This window comes from Falco punctatus (genome assembly GCF_963210335.1).
Source record: "Falco punctatus genome assembly, chromosome: 17".
Taxonomy (NCBI): Eukaryota; Metazoa; Chordata; class Aves; order Falconiformes; family Falconidae; genus Falco; species Falco punctatus.
This window is the reverse complement of record NC_137597.1, coordinates 8,352,272-8,375,853: the sequence shown is the minus strand read 5'-3', so window position 1 is coordinate 8,375,853 and position 23,582 is coordinate 8,352,272. Positions and strand designations below refer to the sequence as shown.

Genomic DNA, 23,582 nt, shown 5'->3' with positions numbered 1-23,582 from the left:
GTTTGCCAAGACAACTATTTTTGACTTCTCTTGAAGAAACCGATGCATCACATTCTAAACACTTGCTATTTCCCCTGTGATAAATGTTCAGGTGGAGAAACATGATTGTGCTGGAGTAGATTAGGGGTGCTGGAGATGTGTACAGTATCACACCTGCTAAATCACTAGGAAGCAAAATATTGCCAAATTTTCATCCAGCCTTTACTGGGACACAGTATTAGTCCACATATAATTAAATGCAAAGCTATTCTAACTTGGAGGTATTCAGGGAACAAAATCTTCTTAAAACCACTGGGTGCAAATAGAAGGACTGTTACCAATATTTCCTTTCTCATTATGCCAGTTCAAACCACTGTTGTCACTGGGCGTATGAAACAATTCTAAGTATTATTGTGGCTTAATAAAGTTTGCCTTCTAGGAAACGGGAAGTTCACCTGCCTGCCATGTCCCAAGACAGTCACGCTATCTATTTCACTGAAGTAAAACCCTGAAGTCTGAAAACCGCAGTATTTTGTGTGTTTCTGACTACATATCAAGTATCTTCATCTTCCAAAACCCACTTTGCGACAGGAGGCCTTTGAACAGGCACTCAGTTCTGGATGTGTCACCAATCCATGCTACATTCAGAGCCTTCTTACCATTTTGTAACTGTGAGATTTTAATGTGAGCAAATAAAACATCTGGATACTTTTGCTTTGTTACTTGCATCCACAAACCCAAAACTGCAGCACAGCATTGTATGTCTTTAACAGAGTAGAATGAGGATAACTTGTGGCTATCTTAATTACAGCGATTTAATATGGGATTTTTTATATGTATCAATTTATGTCAGCATGTTGTGAAATCATTCTAAAGGACAGCCTGAAAATCTGGTACACGATCACTTACATCTGAAAACATAAGTCATCGTACTGTATGAAATGACTGAAAAGTAAAAAAGGGCAGACCTATAAATGAAGTTAAACTCCAATGAATAAGCAATGCTGCTTCATGGAGATCCTCCATCAAAGTAGTGACAAGATCCAGTGCTCTCAACATAGGTGATAAAGACTGACAAGACCCCTAAATTGGAGCAGTCAGTAGCGGCCAAGAAAAAGACATCAAACACACAAAACAGTACTAAATGCAATCTTATTCATGTAGCATCTTTAAGTGAACACCTACATTTGCCTAGGACAGGCACACTCAGACCAAGGCAACAGAAGTCGAGGCTTATGCCCCAGGGTCAAGATAAAATTTAAGTAAGAAGCGACAGCTTGCTAACTTTTTTGTTAGCTGGGAGCTAATGTGAAGGTACTAATTTAGTTTGCAAACATCCTTGCTGAAATACACTCAATGCTAGATTGAGAGGTATCCTCAAAAACCTCGGGAGTGAGGAAATGTGCAGGAGTAAATAGTGCCTCCCTTTTGATATGTAGGTTCACAGAAGCTTTTCTGAAACGATGACAGTTAGGTACCGAGATGCAACCACTTAAAAGGTGTCACCTATTGTGAGGGAAAATGATGGAGAACTACATCTCACTTTAAAAAGCTTCCTATTCTACTAATTTACTCAGAGGTGGCAGCTTGAAAGAATATGGTCTTCTGAAAGTGCCTGCTGTAGAGTGCAGCCTCCGGAATACATGCAGAGCTCTGATTTCTAATATAAACAATTTTAATCTGAAGAAAGTTAGACAAATGCTTTAATTTAGCACATCTCTATCTCAGTACAAAAGAACTCTGAATGCTTGAGAGCTCTCAGGAAGGTATTACAGGTGCCTCTCCTCTCAGAGAACCTGGAGAAAGTCACACCTGACAACTCTCCCAATGAAAAGTGTTGGAAGCCCTCTTTGCAGCAGGTGAAGGAAAACGCTAGTTTTAGTAAGGAATCCGTCATAGATCTGACACAAGGTCCAGCAAGACAGCAGGTGGCATAAGACAAGTTGTCTATGAAAAAGTCATGTCAGCCACATCCATTCCACACATTGCATGAGCTACAACAGAAATGGGCAAGGTCCAGTTTTGCAAAGCAATGCATTTTGACTGTGATGATGTCCTAGCGAACATTTCACTTCAGCGTCAGCTTTGTAAAACTTAAAATCTGAATAATTTGTCTTTGCTGTTTCTTTTCTATAATAGTTTCCAGTGTGGCCTACAGGCTTTAACAACCAACATAACCTGCCACTTTCATCATCATCAGAGGCACTGATCATCACCTCCTTCTGCAGTTTTACAATGCAAAACAAAAATCTGTCCAGAGTAAGTAGTTTATGAAGTCCACAACAAGAATAAGCTTTAATATAATTCATTAGTTTCTTCTCATTCAGCTCTAGTGAGGACAGTATGATTCCAGGAACATGTCTGGTCCAAAAGTTTCAATGTCACTGAAATCTTCACCATTAGAAAACACTGAAAGATGAACTTTGACTTTATAGAATTTTAAATAAAAATAGCATTTTTACTAATGTACTCTTCCCAAGTGCTTGCTTCTTCCTAGTATGTTTCCCATCCTAATACTGTATGTTTTTGCAGCTGGCAATTGACACTGCCAATGAGCCTTTATGTTCAATGTTATTCAATGTATTCCCATCAGAAAGCTATTTTTACTATACAATTCACTATCTTCGTGAAGTGTCTTGCATATAATGTTCATATTTTAATTTGCATTTTTTCCCATAGGATAAGTAAATAAAGATTCAAACAACAATATTTAAAGAATTTAGGCTTGTTTGCTGAGAGAAAGAATATTATAGAATGGAAAACTGCTTTGTTTTAGCAAAAATACAGGAAAAAATGCAACTTTATGTTTCAGATTGCTATACTGGAGTTTGATGAGACATTTGCATTTAATTTTATAGGTATGGGAAAATAACACGCTCAGTGATCATTATAGATGGTAGGATGAAAAGTTCTCAAAATATTGTTCCATTCTATAGAACAATCTCTTAAACAGCTACAACTGGCCCTTCAGGAGGCAGTCTGTGTGGATCTGTGTGTGCATGCCATTTTGCCGTGAAACTGGCATTTCCTGGCCTAGCATCATGTGCTGTGGCTAAACCCATGTCATCCAATTTTCCCTTAATAATTCAGCAGTGTGCTTGCAAGGAATCACACCTCACATAGCTCTGGGCTCTGCCATCAGTTGCAGGCTGATGCAGTGGAACCTTCAGGCTCCCCTCAGGGGGAAACACCAGCCCGGTCTAAGGCTCAGGACTGTTCTTTGTGCCACAGGCATTTGAGTTCGATGTTCTCACAATCCTTTCTGGATTTTCATATGTACAAAATTCAAAACACCTAGCAAGATGGAATCAAATCCACCTGAGAGTACAGCAGCAGAGACTACAAATGGTTCTTTCATTTACACTTCAAATATACTTTGCTCACAAAACCGTAATCAGCATTTAGTCCATATTGCTCACAAAGCTCACAATAGCATGGGCTGATTTACAGTGTTTGAAGAATAGATATCATTTACATATGTTTGTTCAGGGCATGTCTGCCACTGCTGCATCACAGTAGGATGTAACTGTCCTTTCTGCTATAGTCTACTAAATAAGCATGCTCTGTCCCTTCCCCTGGACTGAGAAAATTTTTATTCACACACAACAAGTATAAAAATACTGTGACCTCTTTAACAATCTTCAAGCCAATATTTTCTGCTGAATTGGAAAAATAATCTTATGTGGCTACAGAAATAATGTTTGTGTTTTATCAGTGTTCTTCCCACCAAAGGCTAGATTATCTGTTTCACATCCATTTAAACACAGGAAGGTTATAACAGGGCAGACAGCAATCTGGTCTTTATTGGCTGGGAAAACTGACCTCATAAATCTGATTTGATACATCTGTCCTTTCGGCTGTCTGCATATATGCCCATGCATCCAGTTGGCCATGTGCCTGCTCAGTGGTAGATCAGCTTCTGTGGCTACTGCACAGAGGGTTTTCCACCTCCCCCTCCCTGCTACAGAAATAAACATATCGCAAGAAGTGCAAAAAGGAAAATGTTGCTTGTAGGTGCTTAAGAGAGACAACGCACTATTATGATCAATAGTCAGGAAGCTGTTCAAACTACCTAGAGCAACCTCAATTATGTCTATCCATCTATTTCTCTAAGCAGATACTGAAATTGCTCTCATTGGCATACTTTCTGTGCACACCTGAATGGAGTCCATCACTACACAATGCTGCAGGCCATCTCACACCCCAAGTACCTTACAGCTCACACTTCAAGAGCAAAAGATTGGTATCTACCACATGAATCCAGTTAAAAGTGCCAAACTTTCAAAGAGACCGAGTTTCAAGTAGGGAATGAAGGATCAGAACTAGTACTGTATAACTACAAAACAGGTATTACAATGTAACAATTATTCCAGGTACATGAATTTGCTGAATTGTATTTACTAGAGTGAAATATTTTTGTTTGTTTATCACCAAAGGCACCTTAAGTCTGTTGCTCTGCAGTGCAGTGCAGATACATGATAGCAAGTTTTCTGAAGGGAGTCACCAGCAACCCCTTTTTCCTCCAGTGTTCTGACCATTCCATGATTTAGGACTAGCCATATGGGCTCATAGCATTTGTTGTCCATCAGTAAACCAATTTAATATAACTAGTGAATACAAGAGAAAGAAAAAAAAAATCACATTTTGCCCATTGCCTTTTCAAAATTAAGACTGTCAGTCTATTTAAACAAAAGTCCCTCTACCAATATACAGTTTTACAAACAGCTCTTACTAGCATAATAACATGTTCTCTTCTTTCTGTTAACTTCCACTGGTCTCTAGGAGCCTCAATGTGAAACTTCAGAAGTGCTGCTATTATACTTTACCTGGAAAAATGACTCTATATGATAGAAGTAGGAACAAATTAAAACTTAAATATTGTCATTTTAGGACGTTTCCCTCCTGCCTTAGATTTTCTGTTTTGATAGACACACGGGTAATTTCATGACTGATAAACATTTATGTCCCAAATGTCTGACTTAGTTGCCAGATGCACATAACAGCAGTAAACTATATAGCTAAGAAGCCTGGCATCTGTACTGATTTATGCTTGTTTCAGGCACTGCTGTTTAACTTCATAGTGGGACGGTAGAGGGTTAAAAAACAGATTAGCCTCCATACAATGGATGGATTTGGCAGTCCAGCTGCTTAGAAGGAAAGCAAAGAAGAATAGTCTCATGGTATTGATCCAATTTTCTGCTATGTGCTGAGAGGATGAAGCAGTTTGATCTGATTTTACAATGACTCCACTTCCCAACAGCTCTTCCAGTAGCACAGGGTAAGATAAGAAGATCATGGGAACAGCAGCTGATAGAATAATCCACCCATTGATTTCTTCTCCCTGCTTACTCCCTGTGTTTTAATTGAATTTTGTGGTTCAGCATTGGTTTCAGTCTGTGCTTTCCAAGTCAACTAGAGTCCAAAGTAAAGCAATGGGAAAAATCAAATTCTTGAATTTTGTCCAAATGGAATTGGACAAAAATAGACCCAAAGATTCTCATTGCAAATTTGACTCTGGAATGAAGGTTGTGTAGGGTGGGGGGGTTTTGTTCTGGTTTGGGTTTCTCTCCTTTTCACTCAGCTCTTCCTTGCAATAAGGGCAATGTGAAAAGGAGAATGCTGGGAAAGAGACATTTTCTTGTTCCCAGCAAGCAGGTTAAAAAATTAAGGGCACCGGAGGTTTTGAAGAACTCACTTTTGACACAGAAGTCACGGAAGAAACTTCATAGAGTGCGAAAAGTTACTGTCAGTCACCTCTTACATACTTTCTTTGCTGGTCATGCTACAACTTGGTTTGCAGTTTCTTATCAGTGCACTATGTAAATGCTAATAATTTAAATTCTGGACATCTAAAGGCATTACAATGTTAAATATATGTTATTCTAAAAGAAAGCGAGACATGTAAAAATAGAGATGAACAGTTCACTTCCGCTCCACCATCGGGTAGAGTCTTTACATGCCCTGCCTTCCCCACGCCTAAGTTAAGCTTCAGAAAAGTAATGGTGTTTTTCACCACCTTGAGAACATGGTCCAGCATCACTCTTTCTTTCTGTTTTACCTGGACAATGCCTTTAAGAATCTAGAAGTTAAGACTTACAAATATGGATCGTGAGTTGTCTGACAATTTACTAACAACCAAGACTATGGATGATAAACTCCAATTCAACCTCTCAATCTCTCCCTGTTCTCCAGCGTCCCATGCAAACTGCAGGTAACTAATGCCCTTTCCTTTTTCACAGAGGTGTCACAAAATCATGGCTTCATTCCAAAGGGACAGTGTGTGAACAGCCCTGTGTACTTATCAAAAGTTCAAGTGGCTAAGGAACTGATAGACCATATGTAAACAGAAAATACATGTTGGGAGAAAAAAAAAAAAAAAGCACACACACAACTTTTCACACTGACCACAAGGTTGTACAATGACTTAGGGCTCACTCAAGAGCTGCATATATAAAATCCAGATTAGAGCTGAAGAATAAGGGAGACACTCTTTGAATATCCTGTAAGCCACTCTGGACCTCCAGAACTCTTTAGTCGCTGTTCTTCATAGGAAAACATCAAGCATATGTATCGCGTGAGATCTGTAAGTTTGAGTTCTGCTCTTAATATAGTAACACTTACAATTCCTAGGTTAATTTCCAAGCAGAATGACTTTATCTGTCTGACAGCTTGCATTTGGAATGATACAAATTTTGGAAAGGCTTATGGAATGACAAATGCAACATAAAATTGTATTTGCATGTCCTGAGGAGAATAGTAAAAAGAGGAAAACTCAAAATACCAAGTCTCCTTTCTTGGATAATCAAGAATAGCTTTAAAACATAATGCGCTTCAGCATTTCAAAAGAATCACAGCAGAGCAAGGAGAATGGTGCCAAGACACAGAGCAGAATGGCAGGAACTCAAGCAGTGCCAGCACTGCAAATGTTGGATATTCATGCAGAAGCCAGGCATGATGCTACCCTCAAAGCAGCTACATGCCCAGTCACCAGCTACACTGTGTGGTCTTTCAGATTACAAAAACGAAGACAAAATGAGGCAGGAGCCTTCAGCAATACTGATTATCCGCACAGTTTTCTAATTAGCAATCATAGGATGGATGATCGAAACTCCTTTTTACGGCAATGACTGCTCTAGTCTTATCTTCTTCATGTTTGGAAAGATGATATGACATGTGCATTGCATTATGGAAAGGAGGAATAAGATTGATATCCAAGTTAGAACCAGTAACTCTCTCTTGTTTGAGGATCACCTCGTCTAAGTGGGGTTTTTCCTGCCATCCAAAGAGGGCCCACATGAGTTTCATAACCCGGGCTCAAGATGAGCTACCCAAAACACGTGCCTTCCACCACTGCTTCCAGAACAACAGTCTTATTGAAACACTCTGTACTTCACCAAAGCTGAGGCAGCAAGGTAATTAAACCATTGATTCCCAGCATAAAATACTGTGCAGATCTTGTAGTGGCAATTACATCCACTTCATCCATAGTCTCTAGTTCTTCAATAGCATGTAGAGTAAGTTTTTGTTTGCTGAGCACTACATGACCACATTATATAAAGCTGCTGCTAGCAATATCAAAACATATTAAAAGTTTAACTAAGACAATGTGTTTCAAAAGAATTTGCTTTCTTTGGAGCTGGAATGTCCCCATAAAAAGCCATGATCTGTACTAGACTGAGCTGTCCAATGATCTGCAAATGCTGCACATTGTGTCCTGGAGTAAACCCTGCTTTTTCAAACCCAAATTGGTTTGGATTCCTCCTGTGCATACAGACAGCATTTAAAACTAATGCTACAGCTGTGTGTCTTAAACCTGATTTTCATTTGTATAGTTGCCTTTCACAGATGTATTTTCGCTTTACAATATTGCAAATCTACTGACAATGGTACCTCTGGTACCACTGGGAGTGGAGGAGGGTGTGTGCAAGTGTCCCTGAAAAGCATAGCTGTTCCTGTTTTCAAGACTTGATCCACTACCCTGATTTGGAAAAAAAAATAAAAGGGGGGGTGGGGGGGTTTCCCCCAGAGATTCTCCCTCTTCCTGCTAGCCACTGAAAATACTATTATTTCTGTAGATCTGTACATCATACAAAAATATAATTCAGCACATGCAAATTTTTAATTTCTCCCTGTGCCAACACAGACTTGTGATTACTAGTGGCCCTCTGGTTCTCCTGAGTGCCTCTCTCCCCACCTCTTGCCACTAGCTCACCTCATCCTCTGCAGCGTCCCATATCTCTACTAGAGCTGTTTCACTAGTTCTCCTTAAAGCTTTGTATTCCCTAGTCTGCCCATCTCCTTGTTAATACCTGTGGTCCCACATTAGCACACAAGGCGAGAAAGTCCAGGACACATAAAAGTGAGTCAATTGAGAGCTTCACTTCATTGCCGATAAAGGCTGAGGGATTTTAATTTTGCAGACTCTGAGAAGCCATACAGAGGTGAAAGTCATGGTGAAAACAAGACAATGTCTGTATTACTGAAAGAAAAACCCAGTGTATGAGTGTTACAGTCCTACCAGGGGTTGACTCCATGCCTACTTTTCCTCATAGCAAAACTGAAGAGCTGTGCCTTCATTCAGTTTTCAACTTGCAATACTTCTCACACACAGAACCATGCCTTTTACTGCAACACAACTTAACACACACAAGCAGTCCCAGCCTGGCTCAGTCCAAAGGTAGTTCTGTCCTGGAGTTCAGTCTCCAAAAGCATCCAGAAGACGCGTAGAAAACAAGCGCAAGAAACAGGGTAAGCACAGAGCAATTCACTATTTGATATACCCTCCCTGTTTACTGCCTTTTTTAGTAGTAAAGACAAGTTCTAACATTGGCAGGGAGTCCCAGCTTTTAACACTTTCCTCAGCTCTATTGTTGTTACACAATGCAGAGTCCAGGTCCTGGAAGACAAGTACGATATGCAATCATTTGCACTTCTTTTCAGACTTCCCCCAAAGCCTCTTTAAGATTTATCACTAAAGACAAGAACATACTGGACACAGAGATGGTGACAAGCAAGTCCATCCTTTGAGTCTTCTAGTGTCAGGGCAGGTTCCTTCCAAATAAGCACATTCTTTAAGCTATTTTAAAATATGTCCCACCCTCAATAGCTAAATGTATCTCACTCCAAGTTTGATGTTAAGTCTATGTTATGTTCCTAATTTCATAGCAGGACTTCTTACTACATCCTTCGTACCTCCCCCAGATAGAACTGAAGGGACTACAGCTGAGTGCACAAGCTAGGGTCAGTCATAGCTAGACACTGAATTTTTTCCTTTGTGTGTGTAGTGAGAGAATACTTATAAATGCAGGGGATAGCCTTCACGCTTTAAGGTAATATTCATATTCTGATATCTAGTAAGAGAAAGGCAGTTTAAAAAATTATTAGTGACAAGTGCCTTAAAAAAATGGGCTCCCTCCAAAAGAGACAGAACTAGCTTCTCTTCGCAACATGGAGAGTTGTTCAGTAGGATGGACTGGTGTCCAGTCTGAGATATAGTTCACGTGCCTGAAGGTAAACTGCAGTCCGGGTCTGATCTTCCTGCTGTGGAAGTAGAAAGGACTTGTCAGTATCTCCAGAATGTGAACAACAGAAAACCTAGGAATCGGCATGGCAAAGTGATAGCCCCGCTCCTTTCAATGAATAAAAGCCACTGCAGAAAAAGACATTTTACACTTCATTGTGAATCTAGTCTCTAGGTTTGGACAGTTTCTCTTGACCAAGTAATGCAAATGTCCCCAGAAAGTGGCAGTCTCTTCAAGCACATTTTCCTTTTTAATTAAAATAACAATTGCCCTGTGAGGAGAATAAATGACAGAACAGCAGCTGTAGTGATTAGCTCGTAAGGACCTGCATAATGCAACACTAATGAACTGCAATATACTCTTGCAGAATATCAAAATGATTTCTTCACATGGGTTGAAGGGGCTCCTTGGTTTTTTAATGAACATTTAGTGCAATAGATGGCTTGATGACTGTGGACAATAACATGGTTTTATCAGATGCCACTACTGCTTGCAAACGTCAGACATCTCAGAAAACATGTGTGCCTCAGAAATCACCTACACAAACCCTGGGGCACCTCTCTGCATCCGTGTGCTGAGTCTCTGTGCAGTTCTAGTCTCAGGAAGGGCATAGTGGGGTTAGAAAACGTTCACAGAAGGGCATGTAAAGAGATTAAGATGATGAAACAGCTGCCTGGTGAGGAGAGACTAGAAAGACTGTGGCTCCTTGGACTGAAGAGGAAGAAGGTGGAGCAGGTCATGATGAAGGTTTACAAAATGATCAAGGTGGTGGATAAGGTGATTATAGAACTGGTGTTCAAGGAACCCAACTTTACTGAAACTTGTGTACGCTCACTGAAACTTACATTAGATCAGTTCAGAACACGTACAAGAAAGTACTTCCAAGAAGAGAACTTCTGAATATTGTTGCCACAGAGGGTTGTGGAAGCAATAGTGCCTGTAGACTGAAAAAAACAGGCAAGTTTACAGACTGCAGGTTCACCAAGGTGTAAATGGAATTAGGGTAGGGGTGTGCTTTCAATGTCCCTACTTCAATGACTATGAGTATATCTTATCTCCTGCTGCCACTTCTCAGGACAAAGTCTGTTTTTTATTAATCTAATTCTGCTGTAGTCATTAAACACTTTTCTGTTCCTAAAACTTCGATGAAAACAAAACAAAACAAAACAAAACAATGACCTCAAACCCAGTAGATTTACCACAGAATACAGACTAACAAAGTTAATGCCTTCAGGCACTGATGTATAAAGACTGACAGTACTGATTTTAATTACTGCCATGCAACAATGCTAGGAACAGAGAACCATGTTTTACAGCAACTCCTAAGTGTGCTCCTCCTTAGGAACACCAAGAAGCACTGGCCAGGGAGAATCCTGCAGATGGGACTCTTTTTCAAAGACTGAATTAAACTTAAGGAAATTAAATCTTGAATGACTGGGAGGCAATCTGTGGTCGTCCCCAAAGTATGGCCTCTAGCATGGTAACTGATTTATGGTAAAGCATAGGTAGCTTGAAAACTTCTACAGGGCATAAGTGTTTGAAGAAATTCACTGATATTGTAAAGCCTGTCCTGGTACCAGAGCTTGGACAAATCTTAGATGAACTTCAAAGCAGCCATGTAATACCTGTTACCACAAAGTAATTTGCTAACTTTATCAAATTATTTTTTTTCGCTAAACTTCATAGCTTGGCAAACTTTTGCTAGTTGGTACTTTGGTCTCCTTTGTTGCAGCACAAATATTCTCTTAAAGACTTTCAGCAAAACTGGTGCCCCTGAGAAATAAGTTTTAGGCAGCATGTTTATAGAAAAAGAGGTGGGCCAAGCCAGCTGGACCTCTTATGACCATGTTCAGACCAAAAAGAAGGAAAAGATTTAATGACAAGCCTAATTTTACACTTTAAAAAAAATTATATACCAGTAACTTACAATGCCAAACAGTTTGTCCCACCTCCTCAACAAGATTTAAGCAACAAGGCAACCTTTCCTGATAGCACAAAGTTCTCCTCTTGTGGTCTACTTGATGACAGAAAGTCAAGGGGGTGCCCTGAAATGTTTTGGGGCTCACTGGAGAAAGAAGGTACTTCTGTTGAAGAATCTGTGGCACGGTGCTTATAGCTCCTGTGATGTCCCAATGCTGCTTGCTATTCAGTGCCACTGAAGCCTTCCTGAAGAACAACATGCTGCCTTGTGGGGATTGCCTGTAGGTCAGACAGATACACATCATATTCCATGCACCTGTGCCTCTAGCAAGACCTGCTGCTGTATATGAAGATTCAGTACTGCAAGTGAAAGAAAGAAAAATTGTGATATGATCATATGTCATTTGCCCACTAACATGGCAAAAAGGATCAGGTTATAATACTCATCCCCGGTGGATATAAAATCTCTTAAGCAGCTGCCAACTCCCAAAGGTCATGAGCAAAGTATGGCCGTACCGGCAAATTATTCCCATTATCCCAGCACGCATTATGCACATGTGATGAAGCCCGACTTTGACAAGGAGACATGTTTTCTCTTCTTGCTCTCCACCACTCTTCTACCATGCTCTAATAGAAACTATGAGGCCCGTTTCACAGAGCAGAGCAGAGAGGAGTAACCTTTTGCCACAGCTCTTCTCTCTGGTCCTAAACCCTTTGCAGCAAGCAGAGGAGCAATGCTGGAAGCCATGGTTTCTCAGGGACCATGCAAATGATAGTCCCACTATCCAGCAGCAGGTGGCATGGCCAGACCTCCCAAAGAATGGTCTCATTTCATTCTGACATTGGGTGAGTGAGTCCTTAAACAGCGATGAGCATCACTGACAGTGCTAATACCCCCCCAAAAAAGGATAATGCTGTCAGATCCTGTGGATCTTAGAAAGATTAATGCTAGCACACTGTTAGTAACATACAACCAGTCAAAAACCCTTCAACCCCAAAACAGGGGAAGCACGCATTTTACTAGCTCTTGAAATGGAAGTCACAGGGATTCATAGGAAAGGTACACCAGACGATGTGTTTGCCTTATAAAACTCCATCAAAGGAGCTTTTGTCCACAGAGAGAGACCTCGTACAAAAGTCCACAACCAGCGAACTCTGACTGACAAACTCTTTATGGTTCCCAAAGACAATTCAGAGTTCAACACAGGTCTGGTTCAGCTCAGTGCAAAAAGCTACATCCTGGGAAAAAGCTTTGCAGCTAGTAAGCAGAGTATCTTAAAACTTTTTAACCTCTCACAGAAGTGCAAGGAATAAAAATCTGAGTGTTGATTTTCCAAAAACATAGGTTCTTTAATAATTTAAATAGCATATAAGCTCTTGTTTGACCCTCACTTCCAATCAAGAGCTGAGCGTTAATTAAAAAGGTATTCCACAGAAGTGCAGGCCTTGTGTATTCCAGAAATATTTGTTGTTACTATATCTTTCCAAACAACTACCAGGCAAAATCTCTGCTGAGCCTGAAGAGTAATGTAAAGTTTTTCTCATAGCTCTGCCCTGTCTCTGTATCACTGCCATTAGATTTATATTCTCTGTCTGCAACAGTGCTTGAACAATCAACTGACACTTTGCATTTAGTAAGCTCGGGCTTTTGAGATGTTTTCATTTATAGTAAAATGTTGTTTTTCTACTGTGCACTACATAACTCACCAAAAGTGAAAGAAAAGATTAGTTCAAATCACTTCTGTAATTCACCATAAATGAATGTTTCTAGTCTCTGCATGGTTTGAATTGCTGTGTATTGGAAATGCATCATGTACAGATCAATTTTCCAACCCACCCAAGCTACATTCTGTATGTGTTATCGACTCAACTGTGAAGCCATGTGGCAGAAACAGTTAAGAAAATATTTATAGGAGACTGAGTCCTACAGTGAATCAGTAATGAACTTGTTTGTCTGACCTATTTATTCATGACCCATGAGTGAGCTTCTGCTTTTTTCTAGTAACTTCTACCATACACATAATACTATAAAGTAATGCTGCACAAACTAACAAGGATAAAATAGATCACTTAATTCCTGTATCAACTTTTTTATTTTTTGTAACTAACACAAGAATAAAATATGCATTGTGATCATTCCTTCCAACATTTTGATTAACTTCTATTTAGCCAAATATGGGTAAGCTTCCTCCAGCTGAGTATTAAGGGAAAAGTTTAATATCTCTTTACATTCAATTCAGCCTTAGGAAGACAGCTCTCAGACAAGTTTGCTCAAGATACCTATGTTCTGTGATCTGGAAATTTTGATAACTGGGAATGATAAGTGTTTTTTTAGGTAAACCAGACACTGTCCTACACTTTGAATGCCTCATTTGTGATACTTAAAACTTTTCCTGCATTCACATCAAACCACCTCCAGGACAGCTAAGGGAAGGGGCTTATTTTTGACACATCTTTATTCATGTAGAGACTTAGTATTACAAGAAGTATTGAATGTAACTGTTTGCACACACACACATGTAAGTAGGTGTCTCTCAAGAAAATAAAACTTTACCTTATCCCATGCCCTAGACCTTTATGGGATCTCTGTAAACTGTTTGATGCCCTGTGAGACCTTTTCTCAGTAACTCAACACTTCTTTTTAAGTGCCCAGATTTTAAGAACAGCAGCTGTAACTCACCTGTGTTACTTCCAAACCCACAAATATTTCAGAAATAAATGAGGATTTTCATAATTTTGGGCAGCTTTTTTTTTCCTCAAAGAGTGCTGCTTCTAAACAGAAAAGCCCAGCCACATCCTCTCAAATGCCTTCCCCAAGAATTTCATCAACACAAAAGACACTGACTCCAGGACACATCACATACAGTCCTCAAGCCCTTTTACAATCCTAAACATGCCACATAAGCATAAGGCACTTTCTTCATATATAGTGCCTCCTCCACCCTCCAGCTTTCTTGGACAGAAGTGCTGATGTGGAAGTAAGAGGCTGTGATGATCCACAGTTGCTTCTGTGGAACTTAGGGCAATGTCAAACTCAGCCTACAGTCAGAACGGACAGCCCTACTCTCAGGAGAGCACAAAACATTTTACCTTAGTCACCACTCAGCAGTGCTGCTCTTCATTTTGGTCTAAGCACTTTTTTTTCCCTGAAATGAAATGTCTTAGTGCACTACATGGCAGTACTCAGGCACACACTGGATTGATTTACTCCTGGGGGAACTGGAGATACTGTTTAAGGAACTCCATACACGAGATCATGTGAGACTTGAAATTACTGTAGTAGAGGCAGAGAAATAACTGGATGCAAATCTGTAGAGAACCAGGATCATTTAGTTCTGTGCTTACAGAAATTCTCTTTATGCAGCTGCTTCTCTGATTCCACAGAACATCTTTTCCTTGCTCAGCCTAACATTACTGGTCCTTCACCTTGTATGCACTGACCTGCCAAAGCAAGAAAATCCTCAGCTCATGGAGGGTAAAAGTTAAGCAACCACGCACATAGTAAGACCTTTCTCCTTGAATCTGTGGTTCAGACCACTGCCAAAAGAGGAAGATGAATGACCTCTGTGCGATGCTTTCAGCCACTCTGCTCAGAGTATAGTAGTTCAACCAGCATCAGGCATTCTTCTGTGCATTGCTAGCATGCCTGTAGGGCCACACCAACTCGGAAAGCTAGAAACGATGCTTGTTTAGGTTACATGGGAACATCAGAAAAAAAAAAAGCTAGTGCTTTTTCCCAGGGATTGTCACAGCAGTCTTGCTTGCTTGCTTGTATCAGTCTACTGGTGTAAACTTGAGAGGTACAAGAATAAGGTACAAGAGAAGGACTTCTTCAAGACAAAAATAAGTGTTTGTCATACAGATTAAGTACAAACACAGATTATTACTGATTACTGTGACCAAATGAGCTTTTGTGGCCACAGTTTTAAGAAAAACAGACAGCTCTGGCCAAGAAATCAACTGTAGAGATGCTAAACCCAAGTGTGCACTAACTTAAGCAAAGGGGGGGAAAAAATCATATCTTTTTATATTTCTGTTTTGATGTTGTTTGCTACAGTCACAATGGGCTATAAAGCTCTTTCAAATTTTCCAACACAAAGTCCTAATCTGAGGATATTCTAATGAAGTGACACAAATGCTGAACACAAGAATAGCTTGGCATTTCTGCAATGAAATATGAAGCTAAGGCCAAATCTCGAGGTCAAGTTTTACAGGCGAAACTTTCAGAAACTCTGATGGCTGGCTGTGTAAATGAAGACATCACGCTTTGGCCTGTGATGGCTATCGTGTGGAAAGCATTTTTCTTTTAGAAAAACAAAGCAATCTGCATAATCCTGGCATATTGGAAAGGTAATTTTAGCACTTGTATCAAGCATTTTGTGCTGCAGTTTCCTTAACGATATATCAAGCAATTTTAAATGCACAACACCTCCAAGAAACAGCCTAGCACTGAAGCCACTATTATCTTTGGCACTGCGGGAAAGAAATTTAAGGTTTGTCTGCTAGTTTTAATAAAGTATGAAGATATGCTTGCTTTAGGTTCAGGAAGCAGCATATCCGTGGGGCAAATAAGAAACATTATTACCTCAAAGCTACTTTGACTTCTTGCTCTATGCCTTTAGGTAGTATCTTCCACACATCTCTCCCTTCCCCAAAGGATTTTAAGGACAAGTCTCTCCAGATGGCTGCCCTCTTCTGGATGGAATCAAAAAGTGCTTGATTATTTCCACATAGATAAAATGCGGTGGTCTGCTTTTCAATGGAAGACGACTTAAATTTTTTCCTTGTGTCTGTGTAATCACAAAAGTTACACTACAATGGAATGAGAGTATGAAATTCTAAGGGACGGCTTCATAATTCTCTACATAGTTAGCCAAGTTTTTTTTTAAAGTAGAGAGTTTTTAGCCAACTTGCTCCCATCCTGCCCCATTTCTTTCCTATGTTTATCAGTGCTTAAAACACACTGTTATTTCCTTGCAAAGTACTTAATCCTACTTCACAAAAATAATGGCACACATTTCCATATCTCTTTGTTGCTTAAGGTAAGCATGTTAAACATAAAATATTAGTTGGAAGGGTTCTTATATAATCTCTTCCTCTGTCCCAAGTCAGGGTCAAATATTTCTTTGCTACTCTAGATAAGTGTTTGGATGACCCCTATTAAAGACAGCTGATAGCAGAGAGCGCACAATTTTTGCAGGGAACACAGTCCACTGCTTTACCAGTTAACTATTAGTGTTCCTATAGGTTTGTTTATAGACTCACGACATGAGTAAAGGGCTCTAGAGATGATTTTCAAAAGGACCCATTTGTCAGGGAGCTCGAGTTTCTTTCTGCGAGCACTCCATCTTTAAATTGAGTGCAAGGATTAAGATGCAAAGTAGAAAGGCTGTAGACAAAACATTCCTTAAAGAGGGTTTCAGTTCTTGACAGTGGAACCAGGAAGTTGGAGGTTTTTCTCGGTATTATGTATGCGTAGTCATACAACCAGTGCACGCTTTGAAACTTTCACTGCACATCTGTGCATCACTGCGTGGACTAGGCACCACGCCAAAGGCTGAATTCCTGCGAGTCCATGCAGCTCCCACACGTTTACAGCACTAGGACCCAGAGGGAGCTTAATTTCTGTGAGTCAGTGCAGCTAGCTGAGCCCCGAGAGCAGTGAATGAGGCTGGAAAAGCAGAGGGAATGTGAATGGCTCTTCTGGCTTGGAAAAGTGTCCACGGACCGGGGTGCTACAGACTACAAAACAGCTTGGACAACCCTCCAGACTCCCTGTACCCCTGACATCCAGTGATACTGCTCTGAGGTGAGTGACCCCACAACAGTCAGCTTTCACAAAGCAAGTAACACGGCTGTTGCACCAGTTGTGGAAGTTTGGTATCTTCCAAATTAGCCAATGTGTTTTTGCTGTACAGTGATTTTCACTCTCTTGAGGAGGAACAGATCAGATGTCTTTGAAATATACAGAGTGCTCGTTGCTCTAAAATAGCATTTGCAAGAAAAGTGTGGTCTAGTGAAACTGAAAATTGCATCTACTAATGCAGGTTAAACTGCACGCACATCTGGAAGGTGTTCATAAAGCATTTGTGTTGAAGTTTAAAGCTTGAAAAACATCTTTAGTAAGAGGAGCTTAATCTTAGAGAAACATAAGTATTCTTCTCATTCTTTTTATCCAGGTAACTTAAGTTTTATTTGCACTGTACAGCAGTTACACCTACATGGAAATTCTTTACTGTCTTTGTTCTGAATATTAAGGCTTACTTAACACTTTCCTTTTTTCTTTTTTTTTTTCTATGATAACTCTACTCTAGGTAAGAACTCCTTTCCTTCTTTACTAATGTAAACAAATGGGAATTCTGCTAAATCAAAGCATGGCTGGCCCAAGGCAGAAACCGTTTAGCTACAGGCAGAGCAGTAATTCACTAGAGACTGTGTATCCTCTAGGATGTCCCCTTGGAAAAGCTTACTAACTCCCTGCTGCCTGCCTGTTAGTGACAGGATGAAACCGACAATGTTTATTGATTTATACTGGGTGATAACACTGTTTTATCTGATGCACTAGTCAGAGACAAAAATGGGGACCCCAGTCAGGGAGACAGAAGGAATTTGTGTGCTGAGAACAAAAAGCGTTCGTGCTTCAGTTGCTTTCTTGACTTTAAATTCTCCTTATATGCTCAAGAAGTTTTAGAAAACCAGTGAAAGTGAGCGTGCTTGTCAGGCTGGTTTTTCCAACTTGTCACAACTTTGAAGTTGCATTGTAACTGTTAGACAGATAATTTATGGGTGTTTTCATGCATTAGAGTATCACAATAAAGTCTTTTGGGCACTCTTTTGCTAAGCCAAAAAAAAAAAGTTACCATTATCTGCAAAAAGACAGAGAGGAGCTAACTTGCCTGTATATTCATATTCTTTGCACTTCTGAGCTGTTTCAGATATTACAGAAAACATGTTTTTAAAAGAACCCTGACAACTATAATTTGTCTGAAACTAAGAAGGTTACAATATTCTCAGCATTTTCACAAAGAGGTTACAGTGACGGAATGAAGAACCAAGTAAACTGGAGTATTCGCATGAGTGTGATGAGAAAGATTTGGCCTTTAAATATATTAACAATTATATATATATGAATAATTTTCTAACATATCTTGGCAAGGTCTGGATAGGAGCCCTCATGACGAATCTGTGCAATAGAACAGTGATTTCACATCTTGGTCAGTCCCAGCCACTCACCCTAAAAGAATCTGTCAGTCTCGCAAGGTAGTAAAGAAAGTAACCGGGGCTTTCTTTTTCTCATCCTTTTAGCTATGTAGTGTCCATTTGCTCAATCAAAAGCTTAAATTACCTTTTCAGATGTCTTCATTTAACTTCAATGGAGAATTACAGTGAGCACAAAGGATCATTCTAGCCCATATGCTAAGTAAGCAATTGTTACATAGAATAACTAGGCAGTCTATGTAATCACCATAAGATGTTAATTTAAAAAATCAGGTCAGAAAAATACTTAAAATATGTATTCAGATTAGCATTTTCAAGTGTAAAATGTCTTTCTTTAATGGGATACCTAGAACAAGGGTCAGATAGAACACATTTAAAAAATAGATTATTTCCATCGATAGAATAAATCCCATATTTTCCCCTATTGCTCCTTGGCTTTGGCCATATAAAAATGTTCCTTTAAAAACGAAATTCTATTAATTAGTTTTCTGTTTCTTTATTAAATGCTTTTGGGACTAACAGAATATTAAATATATATTAATTAGTATTCATTTAATTTAAAGTCATGTGGGAAGAAATCAGTAATTTTAGGAAGTTAACATAATTCTGCCTTTTTTTTGTCTATATTTTAAGAATAAACTCCGCTAATAAAAAATAAAGCATTAATAAAATTAAAATGCTTTCATTCCAGACGATTCAATATTCTAACAGCCAAAGTCAATGCTGGGCTGGTGGGTTTAGAAATATTTGTCTGTCCTTCAACTCTCAGTCCAACAGGAGCCGGTCAGACCCAACTGCTTCCAAACCAGCTACAGAACGGTGACCTCTGCCGGCAGCCACCCCCTCACGGAAAGGGCTTTTAAAGGCTTATTCAGAAAGTGACAGTGAACTAAAACATTTATTAGATCAGCTGATATGCTTAGAGAAATGTAAGATAACACCTCTTCCCACGAAACTTGCCTCATGGTAAGGAAAGTAAAAGGCACATGTGACAAGGCTACTGCAGCTGCGTTTCTCTCACAGCAAGAAGGAGATTCTCCCAACGCTGAACTTGACTTGAGCGCGGTCACAGAGGCCAATGTATTTAAGAGTATTTCTACAACAGAAGCGTCTCCCACTCTGAGATAATGTCCTATGGGCTGCGTGTGATTTGTTCTCCTGCCAAAATGCCCTTTGTGCGGCTCTGCTGAATTCATTAAATATTTGCCTGTGTGTGTATTTATACCAAAAATTATGCGGCCAACCAAAGCAGTATCATTTCTGCTGTTGCCAAGAGATTGCAGTATCTATTAATGTGATTTATGTGCACTCTTAGCTGCCCAGTCCCACTAATAATAAAGCTATGGAACTTACTTACTGGAAAGAAAATTCCAGACCCTCGCTATAAGCCTATACTGTCTCCGCATCCTGAATATTGTTTGTGGTTCTGGTCATTATTTACATCCCAGGAAAAAGAATAAAATAAAACAAGAAAAGCTGGAGGATGATGAAAGGCCTGGGACATTTTCCATATTTAGAGAAACTACATAGATTATGATTTCTCAGTCTGGAAAAGAGATGTCTGAGGAGGGATATAGTGAAGATATTTACAGTCATAATTGTCCTTAAGACATTTAAAAAGAAATGGCTGTTGTCCTGTCTCCTAGTTCAAAAATTGAGTAGTGGGAAATAAAACTAGCAGGTGGCAAGTTCAAGGCAAACAAAATAAGGTAGTTCCTCTTCCTTGCATGATTGAGCTATGGAATTCCTTTCCACGGGATATTGTAGTTTGCAGGGGTTCAGCAAGTAATCAGACATACTTTTTAGTATGCCTGTGGTTCAGGACATCTGTGATTCAAAAATGACTGCTGAGTGGGAGAGTACACCAAAGAGATGATCACCACATGGTTGCCCTATTTGTACACCACTCCCTAGACATTAATAACTACTGCAGGGAATAGAATACTGACCTGGATAAACTTCTGTTCTAGTACAGACACCCCAATTTCTCCTCTATGTTTTAGCCTGTCAAATACTTGACCTATCCTAGTAAGAAGAAAAGTGGCTATGTAGTATTTTACTATGGGTTGCTGGTTCACTGATGAAAGAATGGTGATGCTGGGAAAACGAAAAGGTAAAGATAGAATTCTTCATGTCTGTTTTTGTTCAAGAATCAGGTGTAGGCATGTGTACATGTACTTCCACTACAGAAAGACATTAATGCCCAGATTCACAGCTATTCAGGCAAATCAAAGTCTAAATATATTATGAGTTAGATACTGGAAAAAGGCCTGTGAAAGTACATAACTGGTTGATCTTGTAAAATTCACTGAAATATACTGCTAATGAGAAAATACAATTGTATCTCATATCTTTGTGGCCTGTTTATTTGTGGAGCTAACACCTTATTTGAAACTGGTTATTGAACTCAAATCTTTCTAATTGCTTTTACTAAAAATATTATACATACATCTAAGTAAAAAGTAGCATGGAAATATTACATTATTAACTACATTGACAATATAACTTTTACTTTGAGAACTGCTTCACCCTTAAAAATGCAACAGTCCAGAGAAAGGCAATGGAAACAGTGAAACCTGAATGCCAAGAGCACTGGCATATGTCTGGGCTGAAAAGCAGAGATGTAAGATACCAACCTGACTTTGCTAACCTATCCCCAAGTGTAGCCAACTTGTTACTGATGCATTAAATGGGCTTTTCAGCCTGTAGCATGCATAAAATAACACTAAAATTATACAGAACTCCCTGTGTGTAAAAGTGGGATTTTGTGCCCACAAATTTTGCTCCTCTGAGATTATTAAGTACTTGCAAATAAGTTGTGAGGTACTGGAACATTAACACGTGGCACTTGTTAACGCTATGAGGACACAGGAGAAGGGATGAAATCAAATTTAATGGATACACAAATGAAGACGTAAGATGCTGACTGCACTGACAGGGAGTTGGGAAGTCACCAAGGATATACAGAGGTGGCTACAGCAATTCACTAGTCAGCACATCTCTGAACGCATTAGCTCCAAATGAAGCACACCCAAGTACACCACACTGCACAGCTGCTTTCATGTGTTTAGAAAAATGAAACACAGAAAGATACAGTACTTGACCACCTTCAGGCATCGTGTCTGTGTGATGTGTATATTCAAGGGAAAGACATTGAGATTACACCATTATGGTACAGCAGGAGAAAATATGCAAAGTGCTGCTCAACATTTTGAGCCTGCATACAGCTATCAAGATGAAAATTGCTGTATGCATGTAGAATTCCGGCCCTACATACACATACACACGAACAAGACTGCTCTGGCATATTATCTAAATCCAAAATTAAAATGACTGCATGAGGCAGTTTGAAATAACATGCTGGGTAGCTTTACTGCCAGGCTGCTGTAGCATCATTTGAATTTCCCGTGCCATTGTTCAATGACTGAAACACCTTTGACTTTTCCTTACTGTAGGAGCAATGTTTATTTCCCAGTAAAGAGCCTTCTTTTTTCCTAGGCTCTTGCATTTACAACAATGCTATGAGGTTTTATGGCATAGTAGTTGACACTACCAGATGACCCAAATCAAGATCTATCAGACTCACACTCTCTGTTGCTGGGATCAGTTTATCACATGAACATGGCTTCCACACTTCATAGTGGTATTCCCTTGAAGAAACTGTGAGATGGTGACAATGCATCGCAAAAATCCTGAGGAACTGCCCAGCCTGGACTTCATAATCCAAACCCTAACACGGTCTCCCCTCAGTCTGGCAGTCCCTAGAAATATTTTCTGAACACAGCTCTGATCACTGTCAGAAATCATCCCTGCAGTAACCACACCACTTGATGTAGTTCAAGACTTCTTTTGTTCAGGGATTTTCTAAAACTGAACATTAAACACAGACCATTAAACTGATTAAAAAAAAATCCTTCCCTAATTTATGTTCCTGGCTCCAAAATCAAATTTCCTGTTCCCATAGGGTCCGTAACAATGTGCTAATAAAAGAACAGATTCTGCTCCCATTGACTTGTTATGTATCAAGACTCCCATTGATTTCAGCAGAAAAAGATTCAAGCACAAAGACAGAAAAAATCAGAAGGTGAGACAATTTCTTTGACTTTGTTTTGGGCCTTGGTTTACATATTGACAAAATCATAATGACCATTTATGTTATGAAAATATGAAGCTCCTTCCAGAATGAAATGAATGAATAATTGATAAAATTAATCTGTTTCCTACACTCAGGGTTGGTCATTTATTTTGAACTGCCATATTTGTGAGAAATGTTGCTGCGTTAAAGAGTATACAACAAAACCTGATTTAGCTCAGTTAGTTATTAACTGCTCAGAGAACTAATAAAAGATTAGACTGCTTTTGACAGTTCTGGCCTATAACAAATAAATCAGCCCAGTATAAATATAATTATCCCACTATAAATCTGCTAGGGAGCAGATTATTTCTTTGACAACTTTCTATTTGCTAAGTATGGCTTTGCTAATCTAAAAATGTCTATTTTGATTTTTTCCTATTCTTAGTTGTTTCATATTTTTCCCCCTGTATTGTATAGGTATAAAGGTGAGACAGAATTTTTTGTGCTCTGGTTCACTGATTTACTTTGATTGTCTTTATTTTGTTCTTTACACAAGCACATGAGATCCAGGCTCCAAAAAAAAAACCCAACAAAAAAAGAATTCTTCAGAAATTTTTGCGAAAAAAATCTTGCCAAGCACCTCACTGTGATATATTGCTTTGATTATGATACATGTAACAGCTCTGGCTCATAGAATGTGTTTTTCTATTTTGAAACATATCTTTTTTTTTTTTTTGAAGCCTTTATGTGCTGGATGACTCAGGTATGAAAAAAGATCTGTTCACAGAGTTGCCCTGTGGTGAATGACACAGCCTGCATTTTCCAAAATGCATCATTTCCTGCCCATTATTTCACGATCCTTTTGAGAC

At 39.3% G+C, this 23,582-nt stretch overlaps 2 protein-coding genes across 37 annotated transcripts in view; one reads left to right on the top strand and one right to left on the bottom strand.

Moving 5' to 3' along the window:
* LOC308054670 (uncharacterized protein) overlaps nucleotides 1–23,582 on the bottom strand; it is a 168,955-nt gene that overhangs the window by 53,395 nt on the left and 91,978 nt on the right. For 8 of the 33 annotated variants that reach the window (XR_013924197.1, XM_080367862.1, XM_080367863.1 and 5 more), the window contains one exon: nucleotides 11,428–11,780. The exons of the other annotated variants lie outside the window; for them this stretch is intronic. Coding sequence is in view for 7 of the 8 variants with exons in the window: in XM_080367862.1 (XP_080223988.1) it covers nucleotides 11,428–11,780 (353 nt within the window). In the remaining variant the exon portion in view is untranslated. The remainder of the gene's footprint in view (nucleotides 1–11,427; nucleotides 11,781–23,582) is intronic. 33 annotated transcript variants of the gene reach the window in all.
* Nucleotides 16,122–23,582, top strand: part of NGF (nerve growth factor) — a 34,388-nt gene continuing 26,927 nt past the window's right edge. For 2 of the 4 annotated variants that reach the window (XM_080367871.1, XM_080367870.1), the window contains exons 1-2: nucleotides 16,122–17,229; nucleotides 22,603–22,722. The gene's annotated coding sequence lies outside the window, so the exon portion shown is untranslated. The remainder of the gene's footprint in view (nucleotides 17,230–22,602; nucleotides 22,723–23,582) is intronic. The other 2 variants (XM_080367874.1, XM_080367872.1) reach the window with 1 other exon arrangement.